At 42.5% G+C, this 23208-nt stretch overlaps 1 protein-coding gene across 1 annotated transcript in view; it reads left to right on the forward strand.

The window, feature by feature from the left end:
- Nucleotides 1–23208, forward strand: part of TOP1 (DNA topoisomerase I) — a 66074-nt gene that overhangs the window by 17642 nt on the left and 25224 nt on the right. The window contains exons 3-5 of the mRNA XM_038158678.1: nt 11476–11578; nt 21285–21411; nt 21951–22009. Coding sequence (XP_038014606.1) covers nt 11476–11578; nt 21285–21411; nt 21951–22009 — 289 coding nt within the window. The remainder of the gene's footprint in view (nt 1–11475; nt 11579–21284; nt 21412–21950; nt 22010–23208) is intronic.

The raw sequence follows: 23208 nt of genomic DNA on the forward strand, positions 1-23208 counted from the left end.
GACACAGGCTGGCCATCCACTGCTGCAGGAGAGGCAGTTCATGCAACTGCTTTTATTTTTTTTCCCTGATTTGTTAAATTTTTCCTTGAGGGAGCCCTTGTTCTGGATTAAACCCAGGACAGTCAAGCACACCAGCCCTATCCTTGTGTGATGTTGGAGTGAACACAGGCTCTGTGTGAGCTGCTCTTGGGACATCACTCTTGTGCTAAGGAGGTGTCAGGATTTCAGGTAATCTTTACAAAAAACTTACTTTCCATGAATCCAAGTACAGTAGTGATTTACTCAGCCAGCAAGAGAAAATATTTTTCTAGTTGACATCATCGCAGGGTGATTACTCCTGACAATGCAGCAGTTTTCTTGTAATCTGCTACAGTTTTTAAACTTACACCCCAAAATAATATCAAGCATATTTTTAAAATATGGGTGAAGTCTCTAGTATGGTCTGTAAGGACTAGGATTTCTTGGGTTTTGTCCCTGTTTTCTCCTGGTTCACCTTGTAAGTTTGCATGCAGTAATCATCTGTTGCCTTTGCATCACAAATTGTGCTGTTTGCACCTTTCCAGTCTAATGATGGTGTAAAGAGCATTTGGAGGCGGAAGGAGCTGTGCTGGGGGCACTGACTCAGTGTGCAGATAGCGTACAGAACATGAAGTTCTCTGCAGTGCGAAGTTGTGACAGATTGCACCAAAAGATTCTCTTTGCTCTTGACCCAGTCTGTTGAAGTAACTCTCAGAGCTGTTCCTGGGGCAATTCTTTGCCAAAAATCTCCCGAAGGTGATCCAGCTCTTGCCTACCTGTATCTGTGACGAGGCAGCAGCACTGTCACTGCACTGTGCTGGAGCTCTGGGCTTGGTTCTTGTGCTGCAGCTGAGCACTGGCTCAGGTTCTTCGAGCTTGGAAGCAACCAAAGAGTTGAAGTGCCTCTGGTGTATGTGCACTTGGTGTTTCAGTCCACCTGGCTTGCACATCCCTCCTGAGAAGGGACTGATGAAAAGTAATGTGTTGTCCCCAAAATTCTGCAGCCAAAATGGTTTGCCAAGAGCTCTTAAAGGAGAAGATTCTTGCAAACCAGAAAAATAAGGGTTAATAAAAAAAGAGGTTTGCTTTAGATAATGTTGAAGTAAGGGATAGGTTATCTCCTGCAGTCCCTGATAGCTCCGAAGTCTAAACAGGGCTGTAAATGTTGGGATTGCCCTGTTTGCTCACCTTCTGCCCTGGCTCTCCAGAGGCGTGTGCCCCTGCTTCTTTCTCCTCAGCCACTCGTGGGTGACCCTGGCAGTTCTCTTTGTCTCTGTCTCCCGCACACACATCCCTGGGTGCGGTGGGTACATCCCTCCCTTTGTCTCTTCCTGAGAAAAGATTTTGTGTGACAGCACCGCGTGACAGTTTGTGTGCTAAGCTGTGGATCTGTGCTAAAGGTTGGTTTCTTTCTGACTGTGAAAATAGGATTAGCCCCCCTTGCATTATCTATTTGAATGCTCTGAAATTTTACCTTCTTTCATAATTTTCAGCTAGTTTTACACCCCTGGATGCCAGACTGGTTTGTGAACTGTTGTCCAGGCTTTCCTGGCAAGTCCGTCTGTCCTGCCGTGCCGGTTATGTGAACTGTGTTTTGCGCAATAGGGAAGAAGCAGGGGAGAACTTGGAAAAGCCTGAGATTAGATGGTGTAGTAAAAGTTTTCGGTATTAGTAGACTTGAAATCTGCAAGGAACCTGCTTTTGTCAACTGCTTTTTCCCCCTCCTGCCGATTTGTAACAGCTGTTTGTGCTCAGCTAGTCACTTTATGTACCTGTAAGTCCTTCAGGATTCCAGTCTTGTATATTTGTGTATTAGCAAATGGGGATGCAGATGGAGCTACAATATGTGTAAGGCTTTTGAAACCTCAGAGGTAACTATGATTAAACTTACTTCCCCTAGATCTGCTTGTGCTCTTTAGATCCCACTTTCTGCCTCATCCCAGCCTCCTGATGTGGAGTGTGGGCTATGGCTGTTAAATTTTGAGGCAGAAGTGTGTTTTGCTTCTTTTTAAAAGATGGACGTGCAGTGCAGAACTTTGTTTATTCATGTGGTTGTAGACTCATAAAGCAGTTGGAAAAAATTGCTGAATCCATTTCTACCCCAGTAAGGGAAGGCAAGGAACTCCAGTTCTGAATGGAGGAGGCGATGGAAAATAAGTACTTCCACTCAGAAGAGTGTAGCCTTATAAGAATAAATGTCGCTAGGGACAAGAGTGGGTTTGCTCTTGGTTCCTTAGGAGACTGCTTGGGATGTAACGCTCTTCATGCCAGCACAGCAGCATTTTAAGCTGTTCACTGACGCTGGTCATTTCCCTGAAGTTTTAATTTGCTGTTCTGTTTTATTCTGCTTTGTTAGTGGAAACATACTAATGGGTTTCAGTCTCTGACTCTTATATATACAATTACAAGAGAATGTTTTACATCTTGGGAATCCCTGGAAACACATGTTTCTGTTCACATGGAACTTTTTTGGTTTTGAATGCAAATAATGGATTGAAACTTCATTGTTGCCTCTCGGTCGGGAACCCTTTGGCATGTGCAAGAAGCAGCTATTAATTTAGCCTTTCTGTACTGATCAAACATGTATTTTCATGCTTTATAAGGCTTCCTTGGACTTGTTCTTTGTGTAATATTGTCTGCTGCAATTTTACATGCAGTGATTTTATGCATTTGTTACAACAACTAAGATCTGCTGTGGAATGGGCATATGTGAACGTGCCACCTCTTTGGGAAGAGGCCATGTAAAAGGTGCTGACAAGTCGTTAAACTTGCTGCTTCTGTCCTCACCATTAGTTGTTTTCTTGCAGGATGCCTGTAGCGTAGCAGTTTCTTAAGGTCAGCATCCCTGTATGCCACACAGCTATCTCAATTACTTAAGCATTAATTACCCACAGAGTATTAGCTACTTCCCCAGCAGGGGAAAAAGTGAGGTGCACAGAAAATAAGCAATTAATCCAGTGTGGCTGGAAAAAAAAAACTTGAAGAAGGGCTCAAAACATGTGCACTAAGAGTGTCTGTCCTCTTTCTGAAGAGGCTCTTAAAACACGTCTTGCTTTGCCTCCCGAGCCTCTGCAGTCTGGGTGAGATTGATGAAATGACAGCAGTGACATTTGCTTCAGGTTAACTTCATCTCCCAGAGGCTCCAGTCACACAAGGTAGGAGTGATCAGTCAGGTTTTTTTTCTGGCATCCTTAAAGTCTTCCTGATAAGCTTTTAATGTTTGGGGTATGGACAAATGTACACGCCAGCCTGCCCTGTCCTGTGGCCACCACGTGCTGTCCCTGTTAGCAGTGCTGGCATGTTGTTTTACCTCTCTTCCTTGGATTGAAGTTGTCCTGAGGTTTCAGTGGAGCTAAAGGTGCATTGATTTCGTTTTGCAAACTTCATGTTTTAAACAAGCCATGTAATATCCTTGCTTGCATACTAAAACTGGAGCTTAGGGGAACTTCTTGAGAAGTTGGTGGAGCTGTTTTAAAGGACTGAGAATGGCTGGACACAATTCTCTATCCACCTGTCTCTATTCTCCTGTGAAGATTCATCACCAAGGCATTCCATTGGTTTCTTCTTTTCCCTCTATTCAAAAGCAAGGAATACTTGTCCCTCAAATGACAAGATTGATGAAGAATGCAGTATCTAAGGGGTCTGTCTTGTTCTGAAGCCAAGTTTCCCAGACTGGTCCTTTTAAGGAAAAAGACATAATATCTGTCTGGCCCTGGAGTATCTTTTGCCTCAAGTAACTGCTGAAGTGTGGAGAGGGGTTGTGAGGTCATTGAGGTCATTGGTTTTACTCTGTTTCTATCCAAAGTACTAAGATTTCAAGCTTTGGCAGAATTGGGTACAATGTGGTGTGGTCAATTCTGGCTCAGCTCAAAATAGGTTTTGTCTCAGAGTAAATATAGTCTGGGAAATGAATAGACTCAAATCTATTCAGATGTGCTATATTCCTTCATTTGAGCCCTTAGAAAAAGGAAGAATGCTCTCTGGAGGAGTTTTACTTTTCGTAGTACAGTTCCTGCCCTAGAAAGGAAAAACTGTTGGATTGTTCTGCTGTGCTTCTCCAGGCTCCCTTTCTGAGTTTTCACAACTTCTTTCTTGTTTTTTTTTTGTAAGATTGGAAAATGAATGACTGCAGTAAAGATCTGCATTGTGTATTCCACTTGTGCTTAGTCACAGTTAGTTTAGTTATTTTGCAGTAAATATACTATACTATAAAACTCAGATTTTATCTGGTTTATGGAGGGAAACAGTGAAGTGTTGAATTGTCAGCATCCCTCAACTGCTGCACCTGCCCCTGTGAGGCATCTGAAGTGAAATAAGCTTGTGATAGCATAGTAACTTATTTCATTTAAATTTGATTTTGAGGAGGGTTTTAAGGATTTATATTTCTGTAGCATTGTAGATTGTGGAAGTATCTTTATGATAAACACTGGTAAAAGGTTTTGTGTCAAGTTGCTTTGGGAATGGGTATCTTTGCCATTAAGTATGGTGTTATGAAATGAGGAAGCAGAAGCTAGACAGTCTTGCTTCATTTTCATTGTAGTTTCTTTCCTTTTTTGACTGAAAACCCAGATCCTACTTCTGCTATTGAATTTCAGGCTTAGGTTATGGGAGACTCAAGTGGTGGTTTCACTGTTTCAGTCACTCTCATTTCAGTATTCCGAATGTTTTGTAGTGAGTTATTGCAGAAATAAACCAGCACAGCAAACAGAGCTGCAATACTTTCTCAGGGTAAATGTTTTATGTGGATTCTGCAGTTGTGTAAATAGGGCCGGTAAGTGACATATCCAGTTTCACTTGAGAAGTTTATTTTAGATTATGGTTTTCTACTCCAGTGTATCTTCCATAACACCATCATCTCTCTGAACAATGCCTTCTGGGTATGGTTTTCTGCTCTTGACACGTGTAGCTGTGTAGAGAGGTTTTCCAGTTTCTGTATCTTTCATGTGTACACTTTGGTTTTCCTTGTCTGCCTTGCTTTATTGGCAAACGTGTTGTCTCCCATACCTGGCTGCTGTTCTGTTTTCTGCCCAGGAGCTTCTCTCTTTTCTGGGCTGCAGCAGTGTCAATCCATTTAAATAAATTCCAGGAGTGCTGTTTATTGATTACTGGAACACCGTGACCATAATGCGACTTTTTCTAACTGGAATAAAAATATTTTAGCGAGGTTTAGACCTCTTCTAGATTACTCAGGTGGGATTATTGTATGTGGGTTTAAAATGGTTAAATCAAAACAGTAAAGTCAGGTGACTTGTCCAGAGTTAAAACCTGTTCAAGAGTGAGGGTCCCTGTGCCTCAGACCGTGCCGTGTTTGCCATATGATGGTTTTTCTGAGCCACACAGGGCTTGCAAATAGGATTTTAAAACTCTGCACCATGTTTGCTTTCTCAGGCAAGATTTATAAATTGACCAGCACCTCACAGAGTGACCTTTACACGTGGGATTGCATTGCCTGTTTAGGTAATGTACTGTAACCCCATCACTATCTGTGTTAAAGATCTTGGATAATGACTGAATGTTACACTCTCTACTGGCTGGGGTATCTGTGTATTGTAAAAGTTAGTGCAACACTAGACCATTCTGGTCAGATGCCAAGGGCAAAAGTATGTGTTCTTTGCCAGGAACATGAATAATATTTTAGACACCTTGGACTACATTCACACATTTGAACACTCATAACCCTCCCTGGCTTCATTTCATCAACTAAACTGTGGTAATTTTAATAGTAGTGTCTTTATATACAGGATGCAAGAGATTAAAACTTTAAAAGTAATATGATTTGACAAAATAAATGGAAAAAAAAATCCCTTGAAAGTAAGAAGTCTTTTTCTCATAATCTGCATTTTAGTATGAATGCTTAAAAGGAGAGCCTGTGGGGGAGGGGAAAAAACAGTAAAATTCTTTCATTTAGGCAATCATAAAGAGACTTTAAGCTTTGCTTACTATTGCATCACAACCAGTCAGAAGAATTCAGGCTAACTAGTAAAGAGGCTGCTGTGTACATGGCCTTACATGAAGGTGGTGTTTCAGCTGAGAAAGGACTGACCATTTCTCCAGTGACAGGAAGTTTTTGAACTTGACCAGCTTTTGAACCTAATCCAGTGTTAGAGTTACCTCACTTTCAGCTGCATAATTTAGCAGTGGAACTGGAGAAGTCTTTTTTAAGACTCTCTCTTCCTTTCCAGAGAAGCTGAAAAGACCCTGCTGGTTTCATCTCTGCCAATAGCAGAGGGTTTCTTGCTCATGCTTCACGTTGAGTACAGGAGAGAGCCCTGTTCTCATACACAGCAGTGATCCTGAAAGCCTTGAGAGCTCATTTGCTTCTCCTGTAACACACAGCTAACACTGAGGAATTGGATTTAACTCAGGGCAGAAATTCCAGCTGCTCATCTGAAGCAGAAGTGTTCCTGGAATGACAAGAAGTTAAAAATGTTGGTAACAAGATGGATTTTTCATGCTGTGTCCTCAGATTTTGGGCACAGATCGTGATTCCAAGAATCCAGACAGCTTAAATCACCTTTCTGGGCATCAGTGTAGAGAAGTATTGAGATGATGCATAAACTCAAGCATACTCAGCATTAGAAGTATTTCTAGCAAGAGGAAAAGAAACTGGGATGTTTCTGGAACCAGAAGGAAAATACAAAAAGTCCTTGTCCATAGAATCTAATAAGACATTTTAAAGAACAAAGAAACCTCTCTGTAAGCAGATTAATGAGCTATTCAAATTGTGCTTACAAAAACTTAGAAGAAGGTGAACAGAAAGACAGCAGATCTGAAAGGCTAATATTTATCTGGAAAAGCTACTGTTGACCAGAAATTGAGGTTACCAGGTGTTAATTTGCTGGCTACCTCACTTAATTGGGGAAAAATTAGAAGGAACCAGATTGTGCTCAGACCTTTTTTTTCAGTACTTAAAAAAAAAAAAAAAAGAAAATTAGTGCAAAATGATGGAAGGGAAATAAAAGTGGGGGGTGGGAGTGGGATAAAATGGCATCTGTAGCATCCGGTATCATGTGCCAACACTATTCTCTTGACACCTGTACTGATTGGGCTATACAAGAGCTTACACCCCTCTCTGATTTCAGTATTTTATTAGTAAAGTTGCTGTCAAAACTGCAATATTAATGTAGGAAGTAGCCCTACTTCCCTTGATTGTGACATGTGAGTAGTAATGTGGAAGGTGTGCAGAGGCAGGTGTTCAGAAGTGTTTTTGTGGCAAATGAATTTGGCTTGTGAATTAAAACATCACAGTCCCCCATAATTGTTTTGTCACCAGACTAATTAAGCCAAGGGTTGTGCTTGTTATGAAAGGGGACCGCTCACCTCTGCCATCTGTTGGGACTCTTCCTCTCCAGGTGACAACTGCCTGCTGGAAGAGGCTTTCTTTGCCTTCATCCCTGTTCTTGCCGTGCTGCAGTTGTAGATGCCTGACCTTTTAGAGCTCCGTTCCTGGATAAAGAGTAAAACTTCCCTGTTCCAGGCAGACACATATACAAGTATTGCAAATAGGGTTATGACTCAGCCTTTCCCCGGGGACTCGGCGCTGGAGTGAAGGCGGAACAGGGAACAGCACAGAGCCACAGACCAAAAGTGCTTAGAATTTCCCATCCATAAATCAACGTCCTTGTAATCTAACAGAGTTAAAAGATGAATCAACCCTGCAAAAATGCAGAGCTGCTCGTGATTTGTTGGAGGTACAGGGGAATGGCAGGAATAGTACAGGGACTGCGGTAATCTTTTGGAGACATACCAGGCTCAGCATTAACAGACAGAGATCCAGTGCCAGAGACATCAAGCTTTCTAGAACAGAGGAGATGCCAAAAGCTCTGTTTGGGTTAGAGGATACTGAAGGGAAAGCCTCAGGGGTAATGGATGCTTGCCCAGTGAGCATAACCCCTGTCCCCGCTGTAACCTTGTGCTGAAGAGAGACTTTGCATTTTCAGAAATATTTATTGTCACATAAGCTTTTGGGGGTTTAAACTTTGCTCGCAGTAGATGGTGGATTTTGCTAATGGTCTTGGAGAAGGAATAGTATTTATCTCCTTGTTTAGTGTTAGAGGGATCAGACATACTTACTGGAAGACATATAAGGCAGGAAACAAATCTGAATGTGTGATAATGTCAGAGCTCTTTCCGTGGCTGATGTGAGGCTGGACTTAGTCAACTACTAATCAGCTGCAAGCTGGGAGAGAGTTACTGAAGGCTGGAAGATTCTTCTAGGAATCAATATGCTAAATATATCAAGGAAGATACATTACAGACAGGAACACTTCCCGTTGGTTGCCTGTGTGCTGATGAGGCTTGGAGTGAGGTGGCCCCGTTCCCAGCTCAGTCATCTGTTGCCTGTGTAGTTCATTTGGAGGTGATGCCCTGGTTCCTGGCAAGTGGGTACACAAATGAGAGTGAAATGTCTTAAACTTATTTCATGTCAGCCACCAAATAACCATTGGCATGGACCCGTAGATAAAGCTAGTCTGGAACAAAGCATTTTTGTGTAGAACGCCAAAAACAAAGAATCCTGTGCTTTTTTAATGACCCAGTCTCCTGAACTTCATCCAGCTCCACCCTCAACAAAAAAAAAGAACAACCAAGAGCTTTCATGCTTTCTGAAGACATACATATGTCAGTTCAAGACAATTTAATAAACTCTTTTGAAGTCTTCATTCTTAACCTACCTCATGGCATCGTGTCAGAAAGCAGCACCATGGAGTTTAAATCCTAGGCAAATATTCCAGAATAATTTAATCCTTAGGTGATATGCCTGGGAGGAAGCACTCCATGGAAGCACTACATTTAAAGTGTTGTTCATAGTGAGAGACACCAGGCAGTTCTGCCTTGACTTCTTTGTGCTTTTGGTTTGAGACCATGCACAGGACCCATTGTTCTGCAGCCACTGTGGCCTTTGGGCCAGAATAGCTCCATGGAAGAGCTTCGTGTTGGCAGTCCTTTGGTCGACAGCAAAGGAAAGCTGTCTGGCAACAAATCCTAGCAAGCAGAGCTAGTTTAACTGGTTAAGCTATTTTTTTTTTTTTCTTCCCTGCAGTACCAGGCTTTAATTGTCTGAAAATACCAAATCATTGTAACAGAGCCAAGGGTTGAGGAAAAAGATACCCAACTCCAGCAGTTCTAGGGTATATCCCTGGAACTGCTTTCCAAGAGTAAATATTAATTTCATCTGTAAAGCACAAGTCAGCTGCAAGGAAATCTGGTGATCAAGGTAAAGTGTTCTGTTATCTGCTTTTCTTGGTGACAAGTCATCAGTGGCTGTTAGTTCTAAGGAGGATATGCAGTCACACACACTTTCCATTGATTGGTTGATAGGAAAAATTGATTGTGTGTGTGCTATACTGTGGCTGTACATAGCTCTGTGAACAGCATCACGCTGGTTTCTCTCGCAATTTACCTATTCATCAAGTGTAAATAGCTGCTGTTTGCTGCAGCCTGGGCTGTGGGAATCAGTGAGTAAACCCTCTGTGGAATAAACCCCAGGCAGTTTGCAAACAGCCAGAGCTTCCAGCTCCTGGCTGAACTGAAGAATCTCAAGTGTGAAACGCACTGCGAAAACATTTTTGCCAGTGAAATGTGTGTTGTCCTGGTGGGAAGAAGGGCTCAGAGAAATTGCTTCTCTGCAGTTCAGAGCGTGTGGGTGTCTGGTCCCCACACAGTTAGCTAGAGATGCCTGCAGACTCTGCCTGCTGTGAAAGAGATTCTGCTCTTTAGGTACTTGAAAACTCTTGGGTGCTTTATGCTGTAACACCAAATGTTCCACATAACCTGCCACGTGTATATCAAAATATGGAAAACTTAAGCCCTGCAATTTAAGCGTGTGCACTGTGCACACCAGAGCACCAGGAAACATTGCTGAGTTCAGGGAGAGGGAGGAAAGGTGCAGAGGGCAAGTTGGAGGCTTGGATGTCAGTATTCCTGTGTTGGTTTATGTTGACTTTCTGCAGGTGTCCGAAAGCAAACACTGAAGTTACAGAAAGCAATAGGTTAAAACCGTGTTCTGTGGGTATGTTTCTTCTAAATCCATTTGAATGTTTTGAGGTTTTAAGAGCTGGTGTCAGTTAAGGAGAAAAATGAATTTGTGGCAAAAGACTTGGAGTCAGGAGGATGAGGCTTGTTCCTGGCTCTGCAGTGGATTTCCCATGTGACTGTGAAAGTCACAGAATCCTTTTGTTGCAGTTTCCTATTCTTAGTGCAGGGATAGGAGTCTTTTTAGAGGCATGGTAGCATCTTTACAATTAATAAAGCATTAATACCTTCCATCCAAGATCTCTGGAAATTATAGCACTGGTATCTGAAAAACAATTGCCAAAGTCAGCGCAGATTTTAGGTTTCTTGAAGAGCCTGTTTAATTTTGGTTACTTTGAGTAGCATGTTGAAAACAAAACCTGGGGGGAGTCTTTGGGTATTGCCTATATTCCTCCCATTATACTGATATTCACTGTAAATGAAGATCATTTAAGGTGGTTTTGAGGTGCTAGTTCAGCCTCATCTCCTTTTTAATATACTTGTAAAAAAATGCTTGTAAATGTGTTTATTTGCAATTCAACTGTGTTGCTCTTTTTCTCTGCTGAATTCATTTCCTTGCTGCTTTAAAGGACTTCATTGTAGGGCACAGTTGTCACTGAGGATGGGAAGTGTCACTCAGAGTAGAAGCTGATAGCAATAAAATTACTGTGTTCCTGTAGATTCACTAGAGTGCCAACTCCCATTTCTGACCTGTCACATAATTGGGACCCGCCCTGACCTGTGTAGGTGGGTGACCACCAACACAGCTCATTACAGCTGTCAGGTTGCATTTTCTTGGTGGGACTGTTGTGGGAGGGAGGTAAATGTGTCCTGCAGTAGAGAAGCAGGAGGAGAGAATTCTTGCTCCTTTTCCCCCTTTCTTTTATTTTCTGCCATTACTCCCCATTTCCCTTGCTTTCTGCCTGTCATGTTATATGCTGTTGGGGCTAAGAATAAAATGGTTTTAATTCACAGCAGGGAGAAGGGAAGGATGCGTTGTTAAGATTAAATACTTGTGGAAGTATTAAATTTTGGGATTCAACAGGCCTGACACCTCAGCTTTGTGCTTTGTTCCTATATCCTTTCTGTGTATTCAGCATGAATACTTGGAGGCATAGGAAGCCAGGCTGCCCATCTACCAAAGGAGGTTGAACTGGCTATATCAAGAGGTACCTAGTTAATGGAAGGGTTGCATTTCTTCAGGGTCTATAAAGCATTTAAAGGTCGTTGAACTAAAGACCATGTAAATGCAGCTGTTGCCAAGATGAATTAACTTGTGCTGCAGGAACAATGAATCCATTTAGGACCTCTGAGATGAAGATTTTTGTTACAATTTTTGAATCACGGAAATACTAGAATGCGGTGGGGAAAAATGCAGAGGTTCACGAGGGAGGTGTGGAGTTTTCTCCCAATTTAATTTCTTTTGTTTTGCCTCTCTGCTTACAGATTCTCACAAACACAAAGATAAACACAAAGACCGAGAACACCGGCACAAAGAGCACAAGAAGGACAAGGAAAAAGACCGGGAAAAGTCCAAGCACAGTAATAGGTGAGGAAAAAGTGGATGAAGTCTTCGTAGGCTGAAACACCATTGAACGAGCAGTCTTACAAGAACTACTCTGATAATAAATGAATATGGAATTGCTACATTTTGAGTGTGGTTTTACAAGTGTAGGTGCTTTAAGCCTGATTTTTGTCATTGCCTGCATTTCCATGTGGGTGGCTGAAGCTGTGTATCTTGCAAATGTGAGCTGATACTAATGTATAAAAGATTATTGTAGGTTAGAGTTGTTACAGGTGTAGAACACTACCTCAGCCTCACCTTCATGCAGATTGATGGGTTTTGTTCATTATCTTTTGTGTGTGGTTCCAGTTGTTTGTCAGAAATGTGGAGTTCTCTTCATGCTGGTATAAACCCCCACTGCTTTAGCATAGTGAGATCCCCATGTGGCTACTAAGCCTTCTCCTAATGAGAAGTGCCTGGAAAGATGGTCCCCCAGAACGATGGTGGTGTCCTTGCCTGCCACCACAGTGGCTGAATATCCCAGCTGTGTGAGGCAGCACTGGGAAACTGCTGGGTTAGATGGATCCCAAAGGATCCTGTGCTGTTTTGTCCAGTATGATTTATACACTACGCTGCCACTGGATGGGGAAGGTGTTTGATGCCAGTCACTTGCCAGGTCACCCACATTGATGTGATGGCCTGTAGCTCTTGAGCTACTGAATTCCTTGGTCCAGTTGCTCCCTAGCCTGGGCTGTGAGCTGCAGGAACCAGGATGTGGAGGTCTGTGTGATGATTTGGTGTGGTGGAGCACAGGACAAGTAGGTCACAGCCAGGATGTTAGTCAGGGAAATTTTCCTTGTTATAAGTCCTGACACACAAGTGTCATGGAGCCTAAATTGCCACCAAAACTTGCAAAAACGAGTCCCTGGAGGGAAAGTTTCTGGTGTGACACTTGGTGAATGACAGATAGTGTTTATGCTGTGGGCAAGCAAGTATATTAAGTAATTGCTGTGCAACTGTGATAGCACTGTCTGAAAAGGAACAAAAAAGTTTGTACTAACAATGATTTCTATTAAAAAGAAGCATGAAAAGGAGGGACTCTGTGCAGAGAAGTGGGTTTGTTTTATGGGGCTCACACTTGATTTGAATTTTCTGTGATCTTATGAGAAGTTACACAAGCCTACTGTTCCATAATGTGTCTTTGATGGGGAAAAACCCCTAGGCCAAATTACTTGCATTTGCTGGCTCTCACAACAAGGATGAAATGCTTTGGACATGTTCTTTGCCTTTGTTCACAGATCTATATTGCCTTGATTTCTAGTTTTCATTTTCCTGATCATCATGCACCCTAAAACTGACTGCCTCACATATCCAAATGTTCATTGCTTTGCTTGAAAAACCATTCTCCTGAAATCTTAGCAGTGCACATTCTTTTGTAAGGAGTAATGTAAGCACTGTCTTTTAAATTCCCAAATTCATTAATGCTTTGACTTCATTTGTGTAGGAGTTTGAAATGGTCAGCATGTTTTTAACTGGAAAAGCTAATTATGGCTCGTAAGTTGCAGCTGACTTTGCAAACAATAAATACCAAAACAGTGGAAGGAAGGTAGAATGGCTGTGATGTTTTGAGGTGTAGCTCAGGAGGTGACATGTAATCATGCCTTATCTTGAAGTACTTCCTTCCTCCCTACCGTGTTGTCTTGAAATCCCTCTGGGAAAGGTATCATGTTTTCTAGGCAGTGTGCCTAATGCTCCCAGTTGTTTTCATGTCTCTGTTAAATGTTTGTGTGTCCTGTGAGCACAGTATCTGCTGTATCCTGGGGTCCCAAAACAAGGTCCCTCCTGTGGGTGGCATGACTGAGTGCATGCCTGTGCAGGGGGTTTGTTCATGGCATTTTTGGGGAGAGGTTACACTATATTGCTCTGCTTCTCAGGTTCCTTCACAAGGGAAGGCTTCACTCTCCCAGACTGAGTGCACACTGCCTTTCAAAGCTGCCACCTGAAAAATGAATGTATTATAGTGCTGAATCTTGAGATTTGGTTTTGGAGGTGGTTCTCTGGGAAGTTAACATACCTGTGATCCTGTTGGGATTGCTCCTTTAGGAGTGCTCCAGAATCTTCACTATCCCATTCACGCTCAGTCATGTAGAGGGTACCTGGCTGCTTGCTGTGTAAAAACAGCAGACTTGTAACAGAACTTCATAGAATTAATTGAAATTTAAATATTTCGTCCCTAAATGCTTTGATTCAGCTGTCACCCATGCAATTCTGTAAATGTCAGTTGCTGTGAGAATGAGATTTTAGGTGACCATTGTTTGAAGGATAAAAAACCTGCCTGTTTGTACTGATGTTTCTCCTTTGACAATGAGAATCAAGTGAAAAAGTGCCATGAATCTAGTAGCAATTAAAGAAAAATTCTCCAGGATGCAACAATGAGATGGGTGGGTTTCAATGGTTTTTATCTGTATGAAGAATTTTTAAAGCACTTGATAAGAGGCTGTAAATTAATCCTTTTGAAAAGTTTATCTTAGATTTATCAAATTGCATGTAAATCTTCACAAAATCCATTCTGTATTTCAGAAAAGCTGCTGTGTTACTGCAAAAGCTGTGCTGTATCTTTGGTAGCTCTCAAAAGAGGTTGAATGGTGCTTTAGCAGAAATCGAAGCCATTGTTTTCTGGGACACTTGGATTGGTACCTCTGTGACATTTTATCTGTGCTGTGTGAAGAGCCCCTGATTGCATTCTGAGAAGCACAGTGGGCACAGTTAAGAGCAGTGTGTGGTTGTGTTTGAAGCAGATCGTTTTTGTGTCTGTCTGTAATAGTTTGACAGTTTCATTTCCTGTCCTGTACTTAAAAAAAGGCTTTTAAAATAAAACCTGTATCAAGAAGACAGAACAGCTCCAATGCAGGAGAATAAATGTTTCCTGTATCCAGACTTTGAAGGATCTAAACTGCCAAGATAAGTCTTTGAAATACCTAAAATAGACAATTTTGATTTCATATGACAGAAGTGTGTGGAATGGTATGTAAAACTTCTTAATTTTGGTTCTTGCTTTCCTCCTCTCCCACTCACAAGATGACACTTCTGTGTCTTAACCACTCATTTACAGCTGTAGTAAACTGAGAGAGAACATTTGTGTGCCTCAGACCTCTCCCCATCACCCCTCAAGGAAAGAAAATGCAAAGCCCACTGAAGAACAGTCTGCATCAAGAAATAAATCCACATCACTATCCGACAAAGTGTGGTTTTTTTTGCTCATTTTCTCAGCCCCGTACTTCCTGGTCTCCAAACAAAAATCTAATACACATCCATTAAATATAAATGTCAGTGGTTATAAAAATAAAATGAAACAAATCCCATGTGGCAATAGGTTTCTGATCTGTGGGAGTTGAGTGTTTCAGACAAGTAGACCACATAAAATAATGGAATAACAGGTCCTTTGAAGCCAAACCTTGTTAGAGAGCGGGTTGGAAGTGTTGGCAGCAACAGGTGTGCCTGTGCCAGCTGTCCTGGGCTCTCTGCAGGGAGAGTGGGCTGCCAGGAGCCTGGGGAGGGCAGGGCTGGCTGTGACAGGGGATGGGAGCAGAGAGCTGCTCTGCAGCGCTGAGCCCTGCTGTCAGCCTGACAAGCACCGGAGCCGCAGGAAGAAAATCTTCTGTCAGATTGCATATTTCCTCCATTTACTAAATCTCTTGTGATCACAGCTTGGGATGAACTGAAGCTTGGAACACAGAAGGGATTCGCAGACCTGATCTTTACTGGCATCTTCTAATTTTATGCTTTTGCTAGGAAAAACACAGATTCTGGGCATTTGCTAGCCATGGATGAAGATAAATTTCAGTTCCGATTTCTTGCACACCTCCTCTGGTTTATTATGGCATCCTGATTTGCTTTGAATGGTGTCTCGGGGGCAGGAAGAGGCAGGGGTGTCTGATGTAGGGGTAGAAGCAATTTAAAAAAAAAAGACTTCACACCTGCTGTTTGCTATCATGGGTGGTGGGTTTGTTTTTCTACTCCATTTTAGTGCACAGTTCATCTTGAGCAGTTTTCTAATGTGACACTGCCTTCCAGTAGTGAAAATTGTTTGCTTTTTATTTAGTAGTCTACTTAATTCTCACATGTCCATGGAAAGCATGTGCTAAGCATGATCCTCGTTTCAATGTGTGAATATTGTTTTCATTCCTAAAATTTTTATCAGCTGCTGATTAGTCCAGCTTTTTATCTTGTTCCTCTTGCTGAAGGCTTGGTCTGTGAAAAGACTCCTTTCACCACTGGGAAGAATGGTTTCAGGTTGTTTTATTTAATTGCCAGAAACTCAGCAAGACCTTTGGGGCTCACGTGTTTATTCCCTGTAATTCCATATGATAACCCTCTAACGGCACGATATCCCGCAAGCCAGCTGAAACCCTGTCCTTCCCTGGGGTGCTGTTGCTTTGGAAGTGCTCCCTGCACAGACAGCTCTCCCTTGGTGTGCATTAGCCTGGATGTGATCACAGGTTTCCATTAATACGGTATTGCGTCAAAGGAGACACGGGCTGTGTCACCTGTGCCCTGTCCCCATCGTGTTTTTAGGCTGCACTGAAATCACAACTCCCTGTTATTTTACGCTTCACTTGTGCTGCAGCAGCTCCCGAGTAGGCACAGCTCCGATGGCAACCGGCGCTGGCACTCGCTAGTAGCAGATTCCCTGTCACGAGCTAATTACAGCAGAGAGAGGAAATAAGAGACACTTTAGATAAAGCATCCTTCCCAGCTTGTGGTTTTGAAGCTGGAATGGAAAGGGCCTGGGAAGGGATTATTAACGTACATAAATGGCACCTGAAGAACGCAGTGTTAAATTACTGCGAAGCTGTTGCAGTTTGAAGGAGGAAGCTGTGATCTGCACATCTGCTGTTCTTTGGAAACACTTTCCACTTGTGACTTTCCCATGTGATCTCAGCCTGAGCAGCTGCTGCCAGGTGCCTGGGCTCCCTTCCTCTCCCTCTCCTCTCTCCTGCAGGCATTTTCATTGGGAAATATATCCGTGCTTACAAGGGAAATGGCTTCTTCTGATGCATTTTCTGCTTCATGCGCTTCAGCCTGAGCTCTCCACAGCCTTTGGCTGTCCTTGTTTACACTAAAACTGTAAATGGAAGACAGTAAGCAAGCTGGCACAAAGGATGGAGTGCTTCAGGAGATGTGTGTACTCACCTGGCCTTTGTCTGAACGAAGCCAGTAGTATCATGATACACCTGTAGATGATGTAATCCCTTGTTCTGCCTGTGTTAATGTGATCTCCCGCTGCACTTGGTTACCCTAAAAAACCACTAACACTGCAGGTTTGTCAGCATTAAGCACCTTCAAGAGGAATAACTCTTGAGTTCTGTTGCAGTGATGCAACTGCAGTGGTGTGGGTGAGAAGGAAGATCTTACTTTGTAAGCAGGGCTGGATATGAGCAATTGTTATGATCCACTTGTCCTGTTTTCAGGCTAGCTTCCCCTGGAGCTCCCCTCTATCTTACGAGGGTTTTGCTGTCCTACTTCCATGAGTCCAAGCTGGCTTGTTGGCAGAGAGGTATCTGCAGGAAAGGTAACAAAGGATTCACAGAGCTCTGAACAATGAATTCAAGATAAAATTAGCAGTGTGCTTGTGATCTTGAGACCATTTTCCTTGGTTTCTTTAAAGAAAAGTGATTTTTTTCTTCCAGTTTTGAATTGACCAGGAAGATAGGCTTCTGATCTTTAAATTGTTCCCAGTCCTTCCTAATAATAGCTTTGGGATTGTCTGAAATAGCTTTCTGATAGAAGGCTGAAACTCCATCTTCAGGGTAAGGATGGCATCCTGTTGCCTTCTCTTTTCTTTTGAGATTAGTGTGGTGGTTAAATTGTGTTCCCTGTAGGCCCACATGTGTATCTGAGCCAAGTGAAAGACCAAAGCAGCTCAGCTTGACTGCAGTTAATATGCGAGCAACTTGCTTTGCTTTGGGAGAAAAAAGAAGTTCCTCTTCTAAGGATTGTCGCTTGAGGCCTTTGTTATCAGCTCATTTCCAAGGGAGGTTTTCTGGGAGATAGAGATTTCCATCCCTCCAAGAGAAGAGGGGCACAAGCCTTCCTTGATGCACATGTCAGAAGTTCTATGCTGAGCTGTAGAAGAGCTGTAGTCTAGTGTCTGGAAACAGGGCTGGCAAGCAGGCTACTTACAAATAAGGGAAAGAAATTTATGCTCTCTTTTAACATTGGAGTGAAAAGTACACGATATCAGATTTTTATCTAGGGAATTCCTTCCAGTCTCCGGGAGCAGCAGCAAGCGGGACCTCGGGGCCAAGCCACCAGTGCTGATCTTTGGAAAATGAAGCTGTAGAGTGAAACTGGAGACAGAGTTTCCTTAGGTTATCTGAGCCCACATTGCTTGGCTGAGAAATTTACTGCTCATTGCAGAGCAAAGAGGAAGGATAGTCTTATGATTAAAAAAAATAAATTATGACCAATTAAGACTGAGTCAGGAAGTCAGACTTCTTGATTCTGGTTCTAATGCTGAAAAATCTGAGAAACTGCACTGAAAAATTGAGATTAGATTGCATGACAGCTTTTCAATGCTGGCCACTTACTGTCTTTCCAGAGGGATGTCATTTGGGATTCTGCTCAACCAGCCTAAGTTTTTAGAGGTTTTTATTTTATTCCACTCTTTTTTTATTCCAGCCTAAGTTTTTAGAGGTTTTTATTTTATTCCACTCTTTTTTTATTCCAGCTGTAGTCTGTAAGCATTCAGCACACACAAATATTGTCTCTGCCTCTCTAGACCAATGGGATTTTGTTTCTGTTTCAGTCTTGGCTTTACTGATCTAGATTGTCATCCATTAGTTTGCTTTTCATCATGCTTTGTGTACATCCCAGGGCTCTTCCAGTCATGTACTGAAAGCTAGTGCTTTTGGCTGTTAGTGAGATGGAATATGGTGCTTTGGAAAACCAAATTGTGTCTCTTTTTGGGTCTTTTGTGGGGTTTTTTCGCTATTCCAAACTCCCAAGCCACAGCCACTGCCATGAACTTTACCTCAGTGCACTAACTCCAGTGGCTGCAGTATGTGCCACACTTCAACAATCCAAATTAATGTCTGAGTAAAACATGCTATTTTAGGTAGGATTTAAATATCAAATAAGAACAAGAAAGAGTCAGAAAATAAACACAAGTGGACTTGCAAAGAACAAGATGGGTCTGAGCCTTGTGTGTGTTTATTATGATTTTTTTGTATGTTAAAATTATAGAATCACAGAATGGTTTGGGTTGAAAGGGACCTTAAGGCTCATGTCATTCCATGTCCTGCCATGGGCAGGGGCACCTTCCACCAGACGAGGTGGTCCAAGCCCTGTCCAACCTGGCCTTGAATAGAGGGATGGGACATCCACAACTTGGATTGATATAGGAAGGTTGACTATTGATTATTGATATTGAATGATGTTATTATTATGACTATTGGTTTAAATATATGCAGGTTGAGACGCCTCTTAAATTGTCAACCTTAAATCTTTGGCAAATGGCATACTTGGCATACAGATACCAGTGCAAGATATCAAGTCAGAATTTCCAGACCTTCCTGAGTTATTAGTAATGTGTGGGATTTTTTGCTTTCAGACAGTCAGTGAATCTGATTGGAGCAAAGGAAAATTAAACAGGTGTCTTGAGCTTGGAATACTGATGAATAAACAGGGTACAGAGTCTGGGATGAGAGATCAGAGCAGGAGCAGCAGGCATGTTACAGATTTCCAGGATCCAGTGTCAGGATGTTCCGTGTCTGTACTCGCATGGCCTGAGCACACTGTACATAACATGATCTGCTGGGTAAGAATAGTCTGCAGTTGTTGAGCCTGCTCACAGGCAACATGTGGTGCTGTGTGTCTAACTGCAAGCATTTCTAGAGTGCCTGTTGCCTTTTGATGTTCAGATAGGCCTTCACTGCTTTGTGTGAAGAGGTTGCTAGAGAGTTAAAATGCAACTGGTTTCTCTGGCTGCTGATCTCTTAGTGTCACACAGCATGTGAATGTACTGATTTCCTTCGGAGATGGATTTTCATGCTTTAGCTGCTTGAGCTTGGATGGCTGGTGTGTGTTTATTCAGTTTATTCAATGTATATTTATTGGAGTGTTATTATTCAAGCTACTCTGGCCTTGAATTATTTACACCTTTAACAGGTTCACATGCATTTGTCCACACTGGTGTCTGCAGTTGTAAACTGGGTGTGGGTTGGTGTATTTGTGACTGTGATTGCCTTGCTCCTAATCACACACAGACTGTGGGAACTGGTTAATGTGCTGCTCGCTCCCTGTCGCCATCAACCTCTTTGCAGTCTGTTTTTGTGATAGAAAGAAATCTCAAAGAATCTGTAATTTTTAAAAATCATGCTCTTGCCCAGCATTCCCGGCTTGTTTTTCAGGGCTGTGTTCACCCAGATTGGTTTGGGCTTGCACCTGAGTGTTGAAATAACTGAAATAAGGAAAGTGCCTTTTTCTAGTAAAAGCTTTGTAGTGCATTTTGTAATCCTGAGGAGAAGCACAGTGTGTCCCAGAGAACAGCAGTGATGGGAGTCAAGTGCTGAGAAGGGAGAGTGTGAACAGCCAGCATGAGAAAGGCAGCTCGGTTAGTGCCTATCCCTGCTGATTTACACCATGCCTTTGACTTCCTAAAGCCCTGGGTGACCTCAGGGAGTCCACACAACCTTATAAGTGTGTATTGAAGGCCTGTAGAATTGCCAGGCTTGTTGCTTGGCTTCCACACCACTGCTGCTAATCCTTGTGGCCAGTTCTTGATGTTTCTATTCTGAGTCTCCTGAGAGTATTGCCTCACTTTTGGCTTCAAGGTTTGTCATTCCATGAGAAACCTCATTTTCATTTGAGAACAGCCATGTGTCTTTCTGTTTGATAAGAAAAACTTGAAAATGTGATACAAATTTATCCTGCTGCTTCAGAAATCAGAAGTGGGTAGAAACAGAATAATAAAGGTTGATTTTCTTCTCCTTGTATATGCATTTTCTCCTGTGTTCTGACTAAAGATTCTAGGTATTTAAACTCTCAATGCTGCTATTCACAACACCAGAGTAGTTACAGACCAGACTCTCACTTGGAAACACCTTTGTTGGGTTCTAGCCCCACACGATGGGGCTGTTCCAGCAGAGCTGGGCTGGCTGTGGCAGCATCAACAGCTCCAGCTGAGGACTGCAGCATTATCCCTGCCTTTTCTGTTTGACTTTGCATAAACACAAGGACATCACATATCCTGTTTGCTCTGGTTTTCCCATCTGTTTGGGAATAATAGAGATCAGCGCTTTTCTCTTTAAGTTCCAGAGATGAGAGCTGCTACAATGACAAACTGTTGTCGGAGCAAAAGCTGACACGGGCATTGATGGGGCTGGCGGCTCTGTTCCAGTGACCTTTTATGTGGACTAGGAAAAAGAGGAAAAGCAGAGACAGTGGGAATTTATCCTCAAGTGTTGAGCTTTAAGTATAGCAGCTCTGGATTTCCTCAGCAGTCCAGGCTGATGGGTTTCCTGAAGTGGAGGCTTGGCATCTGGGATTTTGTGGTATCCCTCCTGTTCTTCTTCCTCCCAAGGAGAACGGGTCATGCCTGACAGGAGACTGTGGTGGATCTTCCTGTTGAGGTGATCCCTTTTTTTTTAGGGTTTGTAATCATCAAAACCTGTGACTCTTTACCACTGGAAATTGTATTAGTCAAATCTCCTTGTGTTCTCCTCTGCAAACACACTCTCTTGTCTTGCAGTGAGCACAAAGATTCCTCGGAAAAGAAACACAAAGACAAGGAGAAAACCAAACACAAAGATGGCAGCTCAGAGAAACACAAAGACAAACACAAAGATAAAGACAAGGAGAAGAGAAAGGAAGAGAAGGTGGGTGTCTCCTGTGGGAGAGACAAGAGGATGGTTCTGGCTTATAATACTGAATAGAACAAACTCAGTGGGTTAGATGTAGCTTGTACTTCTGAGTTTTTATCAACTTGGAGAGAATTATCCCAATGCTAACCCAGACACTTTTTTTGTGGAGTGGTAGTTATGAACTCATAAGGGCTTTGTCTGCAGGTATGTGAACAGAAACAGTTTCACTGTGGAGCTCTGTCCACTGGCTCCACATTTTCTCCCGTTACATTTCACTTTGCCAAGCTTGGGTTCAGAGACAAGGGAGAAAAATCAGTCATCTCACATTCAGTCCATGCAAGAACAAACTATATATTTAATTCCAATTTGCTGAGGAAATTGGAGGGCCAAAAAGTTCTGAATTGATTAAGACTTGCAGAAAATGTTGCCTCTCTGTCGTGTAGGTCACTAAGGACTACAGGGGACGGAGATAGTCACAGTTCCCTCTGCAAGTTAAGTACTCTAGGTTGCATGTTGGAAAATGCTAATCAGCTCCTACTTTTTATGTTTTTCAGATGAAGTCATCTTCTGGTGACATAAAAATAAAGAAGGAAAAGGAAAATGGTTTCTCCAGGTAAGAAATCAGGTCTATGATTTGGAAAAAGCTGCAGTTTGACTTTTCATAGGTGCTCAGTGTTTGAATCCTCTCACTTGGTCTTGAGAAAAAGTTGGGGCACTCTTAAGCCCTTCTGAAGATATGTTCTTCTCAATTATGAGAATGGGTAGATCTGCTTACCCAGTAACTGGAGATGGGAACTGTGGAATACCTAGTGTGTGCCTGCAGATGCTGGGTTTGTGTAAGTATTCAGGAGCTGGATTCTGCTGAGGACAGACTGAACCATGGGAACACTGGTAGCTGGATCTGAAGAAGCCTCTGTTGTAAAATTGGAACTTGAACCCTGCAGACAGTCTGCTGGAGACAGGACCCAGCAAAGCCAGTCCAGATTGCCTCTGTGTGTCTCTCCTGTGTTGTGACTGCAGCCTGTAGCCCTTGCAGAGGAGTGACAAGTGACGTGTAAAATTAGAAGTGCCTTAGGAAATGCATAGATGTCCCACTCTAGTACTAAATTCCTGCTTACAATAGAACCTCCTGGACTTGAGTGTTGTATCAGTCATTGCTAAGTAGTCTTATTAAAAACCTGAAGTGAGCAATTGATAAGAGAGTACTTTTTCTTAATAGTCAACCAAGATCTCTTGTGACTTGTTTGCAATCCAGCCACTGGTTATTTTTAAGGTGCTAAATCGAGTCCACTCACTTACTGAAGGTGTTTGGTATGGTAGATGCATGCATCCATATCTGTTAGTCAAGAACAGCGCTTATTTCATGAATTCTTTCAGTTTGTGAGCCCGCTTAAAATCAAAACAAACAAAATCTTTCCAGTCTCACCCCATTCTGTGGATACAGAGAGGTTGGGAGAAGGCACCTGCCTGGCCCATGCCTTTGAGGTATTCTTTGTTTGGTTTAAATGTGCCCTTTTGACATGAGTTCTTCCATCTGTTTCGTTACCCTGCTCTTAGTTAAAAATGCAGAGGAAGGAGGCAGGCTTGGCGCAGGGCAGAGGCGCCATCTCCAGGCCCTTTGGGGAATACTCTGGGAGTGGAAGGCAGTGACATTCAGGTGTTTGGTGGTGGAGCAGATAGTTCATAACTCTCTCTAGCCTCTGCTGTTCAGCAGAATGGCATGATGTGCTAATCTCACTAGGGATGTTGGATGCTCTTATATCGATATAAATGAATCCTCCTTAGGTCCAAGAGCATTTTTTCATGTGAAAA

The sequence above is a fragment of the Motacilla alba genome, chromosome 20, assembly GCF_015832195.1.
Source record: "Motacilla alba alba isolate MOTALB_02 chromosome 20, Motacilla_alba_V1.0_pri, whole genome shotgun sequence".
Taxonomy (NCBI): domain Eukaryota; kingdom Metazoa; phylum Chordata; class Aves; order Passeriformes; family Motacillidae; genus Motacilla; species Motacilla alba.